The following is a 14,905-nucleotide window of genomic DNA, read 5'->3' as shown; positions in this document are numbered from 1 at the left end:
CCTCGGTTTGTTATCTCATATAACATGTCTTCGAATTGACCAAACCGACATCAGATCCATTGATTAGGATCCGGCATAGCAAAATAGTTTGCTACTGTTGTTACTCCCACGAGGCATTGTCGTGAGGATGAGAGGAGACGTTTTATACATCACTCTCGATCAGATACCAAAGTGTATGTTGTCCATCAGCTCGTGTAATCGAGATCCATGACCTAATAGATGTATAATCAAACTCGTATAGCCAGTGTGTGATATGATCCACAGCAACAGAGGTCATGGGACGCCATCAAGAGATGGATAGAGGACTGCAATGTCCGAGACATATATATATATATGGCATCACCGAATGCAAAAGAGAGATCGATGACCGCATGTATAGACAATGTCTATAATTCAAAACATGGCTCGATCAGTATGGTCGAGGTAGTGAGAAGAAGAAACTCATACCATCCGTACTTTATCATCATCACGGATCATAATAGCCAATGGGAGTATCCGTGAACTTATGAAGTTGAAGTCTATGACTCAACATGGATCAATTAGATTAAGAGTATGATGATAATAGAAAGATCAATGGACAAAGGCATTGGTACACGTCCGAGTGGTACACATCCGTGTAGTAAGACACCGGATCATAGTCTCATAACCTGAGATCATTAATTCATAGTATCATGCTCAGAATATTGTCCATGAGTATGCTTAGTTTGTCCGACCAAAGCATAAGAACAGTCGATGGTAGACGATCACGTCTAGACCATGTACACGTTTTGCAAAAGGATCCATGCATACATGATTTGCAAAAGATTTGAGGACAGTGTGGTTCACATTGATCAGCTCATCTATTTCAATAAGACACATGATGTCAAAGGACATGAGAAAGGACCGAAGAGGTCAAAGTGGTCTAATTACGGTACAGAAATAAAACTGGCCGATTCCCCACCTGCATGTTCAGGACAGTTCACGCATCTGATGCGTAGACTAAAGGACTTCCACTGAGGTTAACATCAGGGGGAGTAGTACGTGTTGTACTCTTTTTCCTTCATCATGGTTTTGTCCCACTGGGTTTTCCTGATAAGGTTTTAATGAGGCAACGTGAAGCGTATTACGGATCCTGTATGGTTATGGCATCCAGGGGGAGTGTTATAAATCAAGTGATGAATGTCCATAACCAGCCCGGTACATAAACCGGCCGAAACCCTAGAGAGAGAGATGGCCCAAATCCTAGAAAGAGAGACGGCGGCCGCGACCTGGAGAGAGAGAGAAAGTCGGCCATGACTTTCCATTATTCTAGTTTTCGTATTCCTTGTTGGTTTATGATTTAGTAATTATCATAAATCATGTTGGATTAGAATTTGTACTATTTCCTTTTATTTTTATCTTGTAATCCTTATATAAAAGAACATATGATTCATTAATAATAAGAACATAAACATTCAGTTCTCAAACCCTCTATTTTCAACACATATCTCTTACTTCTTCTATTACTCACTCTTTTACTTCACTCGACGCATCCAAATTTCCCACTCTTTATTTCTTTATGATAATTGCTGTTTCTTCTCGAGCAAAGCTTTTTTTTTCTGAAAAAGAATATTTTGTTACGGGGAAACTTATATGTTGCATCACTTTGCTTCATGGTGTGTTCTTCTAGAGGATTTTCTGGCTGTGACAGAGGTTATACCATAGTGGAAACGAGGGAAGGGCAAGCCAGATGACGAAGCCATTTCGATCATGGAGAGGTTTACGAGCACCTTCTCGAGCCAGAATGTTTTACTGAGACGAACTCTTTCTCTCCTGGCCTCATCCATAATATTAACATGAGGAAAACAACTCGTTTCGTGTCAAAAGATTGACATCGGATCCGGTCAGTTTTTCTTTTTAAACTAAAAAAACTATTTTTTTTTTTTTTACTTTTTATTTTTGGTTTTAAATTTTGATATTATATAATATATATTGCACAATTCTGTCTATAAAATTTTCTATGGTCCGTTAGCGGGGTATATGTTTAATATGTTATTCGTATTGTAAATTTAAGACTTATACTAGTTTTCATTTTTGAGAAAGGTGTAGGTGATAAATTTCAATATGTTAAAAACAAACCAAACTATTGCATCCAGTCTATAGAATTTCTATAGTCCGTTAGTTTGGTGTACATGTTTAACATGTTTTTTAATTGTAAATTTAACACTTACACTAATTTTCATTTTGGGAAAAAGTTTAAGGTAATGAATTGCAATATGTAGAAGCAAACCAAACTATGGTCCGTTAGCTTGTGTATATGTTTAATATGTTATTCGTATTGTAAATTTAAGACTTATACTAGTTTTCATTTTGGAGAAAGGTGTAGGTGATAAATTTCAATATGTTAAAAACAAACCAAACTATTGCATCCAGTCTATAGAATTTCTATAGCCCGTAAGTTTGGTGTACATGTTTAACATGTGTTTTTTATTGTAAATTTAACACTTACACTAATTTTCATTTTGGGAAAAAGTTTAAGCTAATGAATTGCAATATGTAGAAGCAAGCCAAACTGTTGCATCATGTCCATAGAATTTTTTATGGTCTGTTAATAGTGTAATATATATTTTTAGTATTGTAAATTTAACACTTACACTAATTTTCATTTTGGGAAAAAGTTTAAGCTAATGAATTGCAATATGTAGAAGCAAGCCAAACTGTTGCATCATGTCCATAGAATTTTTTATGGTCTGTTAATAGTGTAATATATATTTTTAGTATTGTAAATTTAACACTTAAAACTAATTTTCAAAGTTTTCCTTGAGTATGCAAAGTGTTTTGATTTATTTTAAAGTTTTCAACAATATGTTTAATATGCTTTTTCCCTGTTATATATTTGGCGAGGGAAGGGCAAGCCATCGTGGAGGTGATCAAAAGTTATTGATAAGAAGGAATCAGAGATCGAGGAGATACACTGAAACATAAAGAGGTATCAAGAAACTCAAAAGTAAGTTTAATATGTTTATAAAGTGTTTTGATTTTAATCACTTGCTTCATAGCCTTACTGTTTTGTCTTCTTTTGGAGGATTTTTTGGCCGTACCAGAGTGGGGACGAGAACCAAGTTAGATACTGAAACAGAAGAGTAGCAAGAAACTCAAAAAGTAAGCCAAAGTGGAGCTGGAGAGTTCACATTCACAGCATAGTGAGATTTCTTTAAACAGATAGAGTTTCAAGAATGCATTTATTACAATGACTATTAACATACTTATGGGGTTTGATAAAATTTTCATAACAATTTGTAATAGATAAGTTTATATTTCCCGAAATCAGAGTTAATAATATTTCAGATTGAAACTGAGAAACAGAATCTTCAGAAGATTGAAAAAAGAAACTGAGAAAGCGAAACTCCAAGTATCAATTTTATTGGCATCATAAAAAAACAAGATGTTGCGGATACATGTTGAAGGGAAAGCTTTACGATGAATGATTCTCATCGGATTTGTAAGTTTTTTGATCATCACCAGCCTCACTACTATGATGTACATTAAGGATAAGAGAGTGTCAATGTTTGACAAATGACAAAGTGCCAATAAAAAGTAAAATAAACATTAGACTAAAATGGTGCGGACATTGTGATGTGCACGTTCAGCGTTACATACTGCTCAACAAATATTTAATTACTAGGACCCGCGATAAACATTATATATATAAATTATTTTATGTATTATATGTTTTTACGGAAATAATAGATATATATTGAATAATTAAAAGTCAGTAACTATTACATATATAATTAAATTGGTGCGAACGTATAAATCAATTTTATTAATCTAAACATTTTTTTTAAAACATTTGATAGGATATGTAATTAAATTTAAAAGATATTAACATACATAGTATATTTTTAATATTAATGTCTATTTTTTTTTAAAATGATGCTTTCTACTCATATGTATTTTTATCAAGTGTATTTTTAATAGCAAAAATTTTAAATTACTGATAACAAAATTTTCATTGTGGGATCAATAGTTTTAGTAATTGATAATTTAAAAAAATTTATCAATGTTAATTCAAAACTTTTATCAAAAAAAATTATTCAAAGTAAATTTTGAAACTAAAATATTTATTTATTCAATATGGTTTATAGTTTAATTTAGAATGATATATATACATATATATATTTTAAATCTTAATGATTAATTAAATTAAAATTTTATTTATATGATTTTGTAATCATTTGTATTTTGTCATAACAAAAATTTTAAACCATGGATCGCAAAATTTGAATGTGAGACAACATTAGACAATTCCGTAATCTTTATTTAAGTAAATAATAAATGACATTAATAATGAATTTATGGTTAGTTTAATAAAAAACTTATTATATAATTAGATGAACCAACCTATTCTCTAATAATTCTAAGAATCATTCTAAGAATCATCTTAGTGATGACATGTGGCTACAAAAAGAAGTCGTAATGTTTCACAAATAATATATAGGGGATAAATAACACTGACCTCATGACAATGCAACTACAAAGAGCCAAATCTTAAGTTTCACAAACAATATAAGACCGTTTTAAAAAGATAGAAACTAACAAAACACACACATAACGCTCTCTGTCTCGAGTTTTAAAATGCATGAGAACAACACAAAGACAACACCATCCAATGAACAAACATCCCAGAGCTCCAAATGATCTCTCTATGCCTGCAACACTCTTTTTGAAACCGTTCCAATAGGGAAAGAGAGAGATCTCAGGATTTGGTTTTTAACGGTACGATTCAGGACGTTTAGGTTTGCTCTGTATCACTTGCTCGATCTTGTCCAGAACATGTGGTGTCAACAGTGGGATCACATCAACAGCCTTCATGTTTTCTTGAATCTGTGTTAAAAAAAAAAAATCTTAGTCAAAGTCTAGACTTAGACATTCCCTATGCTCCTGAGAATGTGGGGTTATAAGTAACTGACCTGTGATTCCCTTGTGGCACCGGTGATAACTGATGACACATTAGGATTTGAAGCACACCATGCTATTGCAAGCTGAGCCAAGGTTACACCTAGCTCATCTGCAATAGGCTTGAGACCGCTGACTTTCCTCAGCACGTCATCCACAAGTGATCTATTGGCAAGGTTCTGCAAAACAGTAAGATGTAATAAGATGCAGTTGAAAACAGTTATGACCAAAGAGCAATAACAAAAGGATTTACTTTGTAGTTCTCCAGTGCAAATCGGCTGTCCGAAGGAATAGCTCCCTTGTTGTATTTACCAGTGAGCACACCGGATGCAAGTGGACTCCAAGTAGTGAGACCTATGCCATGGTTTGTGTACAGAGGAAGAAACTCTGACTCCACCTGCATAAACATAAGACCACAACAAACTTCAGCTACATAACAACATTAGACTTAATACACAAAGAAAGGGAATGTAAGATAACAAACCTTGTGCCTAGCGAACATGTTGTACTCAGGCTGTTCAACGATTGGACCGACCAGATCCAGCCTCTCAGCAGCTCCCCATGCTTCTGTGATTTGCTGAGCTGACCATTCACTAGTTCCCCAGTAGAATGCCCAACCCTTATCAATCACGTAGTTCATCGCCCTCACTGTCTCTTCTATAGGAGTCGAAGCATCCGGCCTGTGACAAATTAAATGAAGATATTGCTACTAAGATCAATCCAAAGATGCCAACATTTTGTTCATTTATTGATCATAACACATCACAACGATATCAAGATGCAGATCCAGAGATTTTGGGAGCTTTGGGAGATTTAGTAAAGATTTCAATAATTGTTTTTTTTATAACAAATTTGGAAGCTAAGGTAAGTCTATGTAATGGTTCATTCGGCTTTTCTCAGGATTGGCCCTGGATCATCGAGATAATAATCAGTATGAACGAGTCAAGAGATCATATGAAAACTAAAAATCTACAACTAAGTCATGCATGATGAATAATGTTTCTAAAAATGAAGCTATTGCTACTAAGATCAATGCAAAGATGCCCACTTTTAGATCTGTCTTAATCATCACATATCACAAAGATAGCAAGATGGATGATGCAGTTGATTCCAAGATAATGTTTCCAAAAGTGAAACGTATATTTCAAGATACAGAGACCAAAGCCCATCACTTGAGAATTAAATGCAAGAGACAACATAGTACATTAAGACAAAGATTCATTCTCACAAAGCCTAAGGGCATCTCCAACCCATACCTATTTTTTCCTCTATAATTCCCACAAAAATAAGAGTCAAATCATTATCACATTTAAAAAAAAAAAGACTGAATCTTTATTCACCTGTGACAATAGAGCACATCGACATATTCCATATCGAGTCTTTTGAGAGAAGCTTTGGTGCCTTCAACGATATGTTTCCTCGACAAACCTTTGTCGTTAGGACCAGGACCACCCCAGAAGATCTTGGTGGAGACGACGACGTCGGATCTGCGCCAGCCCAGCTCACGAATCGCCTGGCCCATAATCTCCTCGGCGCGACCATTGGCGTAAACCTCGGCGTTGTCGAAGAAATTGACTCCGTGGTCACGGCAACACTGAAGAATCGACTTGGCTTCTTTCACATCTAGCTGGTTGCCGAAAGTCACCCACGCTCCGAAAGAGAGCGTGCTCACCTTCAGACCAGATCTCCCCAAGTTCTTGTACTGCATCGTTGCAGGAATCGAGACAAATCTGTTTGATCTGAAGAGTTGAAATGAGCGATGATCAGACAATTAAGTATGTACTTTATTAGCAATAAATAACAAGTGACACTTAAAAGAAAAAGTGCGATAAGATCCGGTTTGGTTTAACTTTTCCGGTACAGGTTAACCAATTTCGATATAAGTTCATTTTCTTGACATCAATTTCGAATAAATTTTATGGTTCAGTCACAATCGAGTTTAATATTTGGATACATTTTATGGTTCAGTCGCAATCGAGTTTAAAAAGACGTCGAAAATTTGATTATTTGATACGGTGTTTTCCGGTTTGAGGGTACTCCGGTTTAGTGAATTTAAATCGGTGTCGTACTTTCGACCAAACAAATTAAAGATGTGTGATCTCGTACTTTAAAAGAAACGCTTGATAGCGTTCGTAGTACTTTAAGTTATTAAAAAGGTAAAAAGTTTGAAAGGAGAAGATTTGTTGGTTCTCAGAGCATTCACGGTGGTGGCACCCATCATGAAACCCTTAGAAATTTAAAAATAATTTTTTTTTTATTAAATAGTTAAAGATCCGAACTAAATAAGTGTTTACAATGATGAATCCTAATAAAAAATCCTTAGAATAAATTTTTTTTTTTTTTTTAAAGTGAATTACCAAATGTTTTAATAATATAGTATGAATAAATTTAAAATCACAATAATTAAAAATAAAGATACAACAATTATTAATATTCATCACCAAATTTGTTCCATACATTTTGAATTAAGTCATGTTTCAATTGGGCATGCATATTCCTATCACGAAGATCATTCTGATTGGGAAACATATTATTCAGATTTGTAGGTCTCTCCGTTTCCACCTGTGAAGTTCTAGTGCTGTCTCCTTCTTCAAATTCAGATATATCGATACAAGTGTATCCGTCCCGTTCATTTTCGACTATCATATTGTGTAGGATGATACATGCTCTCGTAATCTTTCCTATCTTTTCCTTATCCAAAGTTTTTACCGGGTTTCTCACAATCGCAAATCGAGCTTGCAATACTCCAAAAGCCCACTCTACATCTTTTCGGGTAGTTTCTTGAAATTTAGCAAATAACTGTTCCTGAGGACTTTGAGGGAGGGTGATAGATTGGATAAATGTTGACCATTTTGGATATATACCGTCTGTGAGGTAGTACGCCAACTTATACATGTGTCCGTTGACCATGTACTTTACCCTCGGAGCTTTACCTTGTAAAATGTCATCAAAAACAGGAGAGCGATCGAGAACATTAATATCGTTTAAGGTACCTGGAGGACCGAAGAAAGCGTGTCATATCCAAAGATCGTGTGAAGCTACACCTTCGTCAAAATCGATTGGAAATCGCCTTTTATCGCCTTTTCTCGACAGCTTTCTTTTTTTTTCTCTCCTTCGTCGAAAATGAATTTTTTTTCCGTCTCCAGCAAAGACGAATGAATCTTCCGCCAATACCCACCTGCCACGTCGCCCAAGGTTCAGCTCCCTCGACCCCTTACTTACGGGTTGATCATTAGATAATTATGCTGAAATATAGTTTTTATATTACCATTAACTTTGGTGACCCTTAGGAATCGCTAAGGGCTTCCGTTGCGGTTGGTCTTAATGGCCACAAGATAAACATGTGGTGGCCATGTGGTTGTGCCTTTAGTCTAATCAGTAATCTCCATCTTTCACTAATTGGAGAGTTGTCTTGTAATGGGAGAGCGTTGGCGTATACGAATAAAATCAAGTCACTGTCACGTGAAAATTGCTCAGCTCCCTTCTACACTCATGCTCACACCCAAAGAGACATGCATATTGAACTCTGTTTCTTTTCATGTGTTTTGGGCTTTGTTTCTATGTAGGCCACTTCAAGGCCTATAATGATCTTACTTTACAGATTTTCTAGTTAACTCTTTCACATGAGATGCTGGATTTTGCAAACAAGTTGGGCTGATAACAATCAAATTTCTCTCTTTTTTGACAAAGGGCTAATCAAATCCTGAAATGATGCTTTGGTTACATATTTATTATCAATTATATAACCTTATCGAACGACATTTTTAATTCTCTAGACTTTTTAAAAGTTATATTATCCAGCAATTGAACGTACTATATTATACAAAATTGGTTTGTAAGCTAGCGTATATATTATTTCGTTATTTTACTAGGTTACCAAACAAGCTATATATATAACTATTATGCTTAATTTTTGGTTATTATAATAGAGATTCATTTGTATAATTAAAATAGGGAATTTTAGAAAGGTAAATATTTAATACTAATGTTTTTGACATTCAGGTTTATAATTACGAGTAGATATTAGGTAAAGTTTGTAATGAATTATAAAGTTATTTGGTAATGAATGGGTTGGGGAAACATATGGCACTTGATGCCATGCATGTGAGTGTGGGGTTTTGCTTCGTTATCCATCTTACAGAAAATTCTAGTTTTATCGGCCACCAAGAAAGAAAGAAAAGGAGGCAAAGATCAAAAAGTCTGTCCAAATCTCCTACCAAAGTGTTGACATTTGTTTCTTGAGTTTTTATATTCATTTCCTCGTACGTTATCAATTACTATTGTCTGAGATAAATGAATTTATTAATCTACAGAACACAATCAAAGAGTTTCATGTACTGAAAGTATTGTTTCCCATTCTGTTCCGCAACGTGCCAAAATTTTGGTATAATTTTTGGCTGAGTTAGTCATATTTGTTATCACTGCAAAGTCCATCTCTATAACGTCTTTTGCAAATAAAACCAACTAAAATTTTGAGAAACCAAAAATCTCTGTATTCTTTCTTGTATAAAAATCTTGTCATCTAGTTTATAACAAAAGCAACAGATAGAATAACAGACAAAAGAAAAACGACGTCTCATTATAGCACAAACGATGACATCGAGTGACGAGTGGATCCAAGCTCCAACCATTCGATAATTAAGTAACGTTTTGGGAGTGTCGGTGCTCCGGCTAATATAGTAGGTTAGCAACAAACGATAAATAAAATAATTCGAATCATGAAGATGACATCTCGGTGATTTGATTCAAGTTGATCAAATCAAACACTTACATGCTGTAACGTTAAGAAGACAAACACTTACATGCAATAAAGATGTCGTAAATGGAATGTGATAATAAAATCCAGTCAAACAATATATTTGTACACAGAACATGAACACTAAAGTCGGATAATCGTTACTTGCTGTTTTTCACTTATATGAGGAAAGGGAAACATAAAATAAAAGGATTTTTACCGTTAAAACCCCTCAACTATGTTTGTTTTGGGTAAAAATCCTGGAACTAAGTATTTAACGTAAAAGCCTCTAAACTAACTTTATTTAATGAAGTAAATCCTAACATGTCATAATTACCAATACTACTGGTAAATCTTTAGTTTACGGGTTTATACATTAAGTAAACATAGTTGAGGGGCTTTACCATTAAAAATAAAAAAAAAATCAAAATTTTATAATATTATCTAAAAATTAGTAACTTAAATTTTCAAAATTATCATTTTTTATTTTTTTTTGTAAATATATGAGTTTGATGTGTTTTTAACATCAATGTTATATATGTATAAATTAAAAATGTAAAAACCGAGAAAATATAACAAAAATTATATAAAGAATTTAGACGCAGTAAGACTTTCTTCCCTAACTTCCGGATCAGATATATTGCAAGAGCACAAAATACTATGGCGGACAAGCTTGCAAGTGGTGCGATGAGTTCTCCTTCAGCTATGTTATATGTCGATTCAATACTTTCGGTTTGGCTTTCTGAATCGCACGGTCCAGTTACTTAGTTTTCGCTTATGTTGTCAAAAAAAAGTTACTAATTTTTAAATAATATTATAAAATTTTGATTATTTTTGTTTTTAAATTTTTATGGTAAAACTCCTCAACTATGTTTACTTAATGTAGAAACCGCTAAATTAAAAATTTACCGGTAGTAATGGTAATTATGACTTGTTAAGGTTTAATTCATTAAATAACGTTAGTTTGAGAGTTTTTTCATTAAATACTTAGTTTGAAGATTTTTATCTAAAACAAATTTAGTTGAGGGGTTTTAACGTTAAAAATCCAAAATAAAAAGAGATAAAAACGTTAAGTAAAATAAAAGTGACTACGATCCAATTTGACCCGCGAGTTTTGGCCTAACCAAACATTTCGCCCCAACAATATCTTTCTCTTTAATTATACCTTTTTGCACTTTTACAAAAGTAATTTAAGCAGTAAAAGTGTAACAAAAAAAAGTTTCAATAATTAACAGTTACCACCCTTCCAACCTCTCCCATGATGAAAACACATGGTATACATCATATAATTATAATTTTGTATATAGAAATATGCTTTAAAATAAATTTATACTAATTTGTACAAAATATATCTATGATTGATTAGAAGGAAAAGTTATATCATTGTTTTTTTCTTTTCTTTTTTTTCAGTTCGGTATGGAATATGATTTATTTTTGTTTCAATTTGCTTTGAATTCGTTTTCACAATACAGTTTCCAGTCTGCTTTAATCGTTTTGACCAAATTTATTGAGCATCCCAGTTTCCAACTAATATAGTGAGAACAGATTGAAACTTCTTTGGATGGGTTAGTCAATGACTCAACGCGTATTCTTTAAGTTCTACGTGGATTTTTCTTTCTTTACAAGCCGTGATTTACGCCATCGGAAATCAAAGGATAGTACCCGCCAATTCAGCAAGAAACTATGACAACTGGTTTCCGTAATATTCTGCTTAAGTAATATTCACATCATCACATGTTGTTGATGCGAAAGTGAAAGCATCAGTTAGAAGCCAATCAACTTGTTCTTTTGCTTCACTCATATTTGAAGTTACTCAGTTATTCATAAATGATAGATCAATAGTTAGTCGATTACCAACTCATTTTATATTCTTTAAAAATTCATAGTCATTTATATGAACTTATAACTACGCATAAGCTCATTAATCAAGTATATATCGACAGGATATATACAATTTTAGCAAATGATTTGATTAATGAATATTGTGTTTTTGATGTAATTTTCTTTTTAGTTAGAATAACATCTAACTAAATTCTAATGAGTAAGATTAATTTTATTGTTAATCAATCATCTAAATTTTGTGGAATCTGACTTCTTACTTACTCTCTGGTTAACTCAGTAATAAGATTTGGCATTATAATTGATAGGTTCAAATCCCTTCAATATACATTATCCATGTGTTGCAAGTTTTATATAATTGAGTTATGAATTTTTTTTTATCATATATAGACTTTTGATCAAAATGCATTAAAGCATGCAATGTCTGTTAATCACACACTTGAGCAGTTAGTGGAGGCTAGAGCTGTAAATAAAGAGATGGAGTTAACAACTAATCACGTTAAAAAGGCAAAACGAAGAATCAAATTGTGTACACGACGTCGTATCGTATAGATACATGACGGCCGTCTTAACGTCTCTTTTGCGTGTCGTCTTCTTTTTTTGGCCTCTCCATATTCTATAAATCTCCAAGCTCGTACGCTCACTGTCTTTTATAACTCTCACTCCGCTCTAATTCTTTCGGAAAACGACAAACACTCTGCTCTAATGACGGTTCTTCCGACATGGATTTTAGCTACGATGTGTCTATTCTTCTTCGTCGGAGCAATGGAGAACAAAACACACGACAAGATCTCATCTCTCTCCAAGTCTTTCTTTATCCATACACCTCTCTGTTTTTTTCTTTCTCACGAGATTTATATAGACACAGAGAAGAAGATTTATTTTCATCATATGTTTTACATTAGTAATTTGTTTGCATGTTTTCATTCTCGTACTACATAAATTTCCCCAAGATTTCTAAGAAAATTTCCCAAAAAGAATTATAAAATATCATTTGTTTTTACTGTTTAATTTTTTTTTTCAGCCGACAAAATTAGCAGCAGAACCAGGATAATTAATAACTTGAGCCATTGAATTTTGTTCTGCGATTCAGATCTAACGCGATCTAGACCGTACATTCCGCTTTTTAGCTTGCATACACGCATGAGTCAACGCTATTGTGTAGGTACACTTGACTCTGTTTAGAGTAATTTACCGGTTTTAGCCTTACACAATGCCGCTGTCGGAACTGTCTGCTAGGGTTATTTACGTCATATAATAGCATGTCCCTTTAAGTCTTAACTGTAGTGTGTGCACTCTCCAGTGAACATTACTATAAAGTCTATGAATTAAGGTCAACCATTAGTTTTATACTTTTATCTAGATTCTCAATTTTAGATTTCTATATTCTTCTTTAGATCGGACCAAATCGAATGGAACAAACACGCAGTGACGAATCCAGATGAAGTAGCGGACGAAGTTCTCGCCTTGGCTGAAATGTAAGTACTATTGTTATTTCAATTTATTACACATTTACGTTTGTCCTTAATTAACGGTTCTCTGTAACGCCGTTTACCTCTAGAATCTTAGCCAAACAACCTAACACCGACACACGTCTATGAAAAAAAATCTTAAAAGTACATAAGTATCTATCGTCCACCATGTCATGTGCACATGTCCCAATGTGATTTTTTAAAAAATATTTATTTTAAGTACATAATGTAACCGGGTATGATTCATACAGGAGTGTAAGAAACCATACCGAGAGGAGGAAGCTGGGTTACTTTACTTGCGGAACAGGCAACCCCATCGACGATTGCTGGCGTTGCGATCGCAACTGGCACAAGAACCGCAAACGCCTAGCGGACTGCGGAATCGGGTTCGGAAGAAACGCGATCGGCGGTCGCGACGGGCGTTTCTACGTGGTCACTGACCCAAGTGACCACGACGCTGTTAACCCTAGACCGGGTACATTACGTCACGCCGTGATCCAAGACCGACCGCTATGGATCGTTTTCAAACGTGATATGGTGATTCAGCTAAAACAAGAGCTCATCGTTAACAGCTTCAAAACCATCGACGGACGTGGCGCAAACGTTCACATCGCTAACGGCGGTTGCATAACGATTCAGTTTGTGACGAACGTTATAGTCCATGGATTGCATATTCATGACTGTAGACCGACCGGGAACGCTATGGTGAGAAGCTCGGAGACGCATTTTGGGTGGAGGACGATGGCGGATGGTGACGCGATTTCGATTTTTGAGTCGAGTCATGTTTGGATTGATCACAACTCGTTGTCTCATTGCGCTGATGGGCTTGTGGATGCAGTCATGGGCTCGACGGCCATTACCATCTCTAACAACCACATGACTCACCACAACGAGGTTATGTTGCTCGGACATAGTGATTCTTATACGAAGGATAGAGCTATGCAAGTTACCATAGCTTATAACCATTTTGGGGTCGGACTTATTCAAAGAATGCCAAGGTAATATATAAAGACAAAAAAAATATATATATATATATTTTGATTATTTTATATAAAAAAAATATAAAGACAAAACAAAAACAGAGTATGCTCTGTTTCTATAAATATGTTTTCTGACCAATGCGGTAAACTTTCTTGAAGGTGTCGACATGGTTATTTCCATGTCGTGAACAATGACTACACTCACTGGGAGATGTACGCCATCGGTGGAAGCGCAAACCCGACAATTAACAGTCAAGGAAACCGCTACGCCGCTCCTAAAAATCCTTTTGCTAAAGAGGTTTGTGACATTATGGTGTTATGATGTTGAGTTTGTGACATTATGCTGTTTGTGATTTTGTAACATTATGATGTTGAATATTTTCGATAGGTGACAAAGAGAGTGGACACACCGGCGAGTCACTGGAAAGGATGGAACTGGAGATCGGAAGGAGACTTGCTTCAGAACGGAGCTTACTTCACTTCTTCAGGAGCCGCTGCATCTGGCAGCTACGCACGTGCATCTAGCCTCGCCGCTAAATCTTCTTCATTGGTTGCAACCATTACTTCTGACGCTGGAGCTCTACCTTGTCGCAGAGGTAGTCAATGTTCCTCGTAGTTGTTTTTAACCTCCTCCCAACGTACCATTACCCCCAAAATTTAAAACCATCTCCCATTATATTCAGACAAAAGTGTACATTCTCACACGTTTGTCATGTAAAATCATTTTTTTGTTTGTGTGTGTTTGTGTCTATCTTTATCAACTTCGGGGTTGCTTGCTTCAAACGCAAGCTAACACAAGAAAAGGGGAAGAAAACCAACCTTTCATGTAAAATAGAAACTCCAGAAGTGTTGTTGGTTCTGTCTGATCAACTCAGATTCTTCTTTTTTCATCTTTGTCATTTACCTAGAAAAAAAGAAGAATATTATGTCTTGTTTTTTTGTGTGTGTATTCTTAAGGTTTA

At 34.7% G+C, this 14,905-nt stretch overlaps 2 protein-coding genes across 4 annotated transcripts; one reads left to right on the top strand and one right to left on the bottom strand.

The window, feature by feature from the left end:
• Nucleotides 1-4,430: 4,430 nt before the first annotated feature.
• Nucleotides 4,431-6,688, bottom strand: LOC106312232 (probable voltage-gated potassium channel subunit beta). The gene is made up of 5 exons (XM_013749674.1): nt 6,258-6,688; nt 5,402-5,597; nt 5,171-5,314; nt 4,932-5,096; nt 4,431-4,845 (listed from the first exon to the last, which is right to left on the bottom strand). The coding sequence occupies exons 1-5, from the start codon at nt 6,623-6,625 to the stop codon at nt 4,732-4,734; spliced, it is 987 nt and encodes a 328-aa protein (XP_013605128.1). The 5' UTR covers nt 6,626-6,688; the 3' UTR covers nt 4,431-4,731.
• Nucleotides 6,689-12,102: 5,414 nt separating this feature from the next.
• LOC106312230 (probable pectate lyase 1) lies at nt 12,103-14,684 on the top strand. 3 transcript variants are annotated; one of them, XM_013749672.1, is made up of 6 exons: nt 12,141-12,297; nt 12,516-12,652; nt 12,889-12,969; nt 13,215-13,961; nt 14,103-14,241; nt 14,332-14,684. In XM_013749672.1, coding segments are annotated over exons 3-6 (1,116 nt in total). In that variant the 5' UTR covers nt 12,141-12,297; nt 12,516-12,652; nt 12,889-12,967; the 3' UTR covers nt 14,560-14,684. The 3 variants fall into 3 exon arrangements, with proteins under 3 accessions (XP_013605125.1, XP_013605126.1, XP_013605127.1); XM_013749673.1 differs by having other exon boundaries at nt 12,208-12,297; nt 12,585-12,652; XM_013749671.1 differs by lacking the exon at nt 12,516-12,652 and having other exon boundaries at nt 12,103-12,297.
• Nucleotides 14,685-14,905: the final 221 nt, after the last annotated feature.

Source organism: Brassica oleracea, chromosome C8 (assembly GCF_000695525.1).
Source record: "Brassica oleracea var. oleracea cultivar TO1000 chromosome C8, BOL, whole genome shotgun sequence".
NCBI classification, from domain to species: domain Eukaryota; kingdom Viridiplantae; phylum Streptophyta; class Magnoliopsida; order Brassicales; family Brassicaceae; genus Brassica; species Brassica oleracea.
Note: the sequence above shows the minus strand (reverse complement) of the source record. Positions and strands in the feature narration are given on the sequence as shown.

Coding starts and splice junctions, on each gene's coding strand:
- LOC106312232 (XM_013749674.1), bottom strand. CDS start 6,625: ATGCAGTACAAGAACTTGGGGAGATCTGGTCTGAAGGTGAGCACGCTC. Junction 5,097..5,170: donor TTGCACTGGAGAACTACAAA/GTAAATCCTTTT, acceptor ACTGTTTTGCAG/AACCTTGCCAATAGATCACT. Junction 4,846..4,931: donor GTGCCACAAGGGAATCACAG/GTCAGTTACTTA, acceptor TTTTTAACACAG/ATTCAAGAAAACATGAAGGC.
- LOC106312230 (XM_013749671.1), top strand. CDS start 12,197: ATGACGGTTCTTCCGACATGGATTTTAGCTACGATGTGTCTATTCTTC. Junction 12,970..13,214: donor GTTCTCGCCTTGGCTGAAAT/GTAAGTACTATT, acceptor TGATTCATACAG/GAGTGTAAGAAACCATACCG. Junction 13,962..14,102: donor CTTATTCAAAGAATGCCAAG/GTAATATATAAA, acceptor ACTTTCTTGAAG/GTGTCGACATGGTTATTTCC.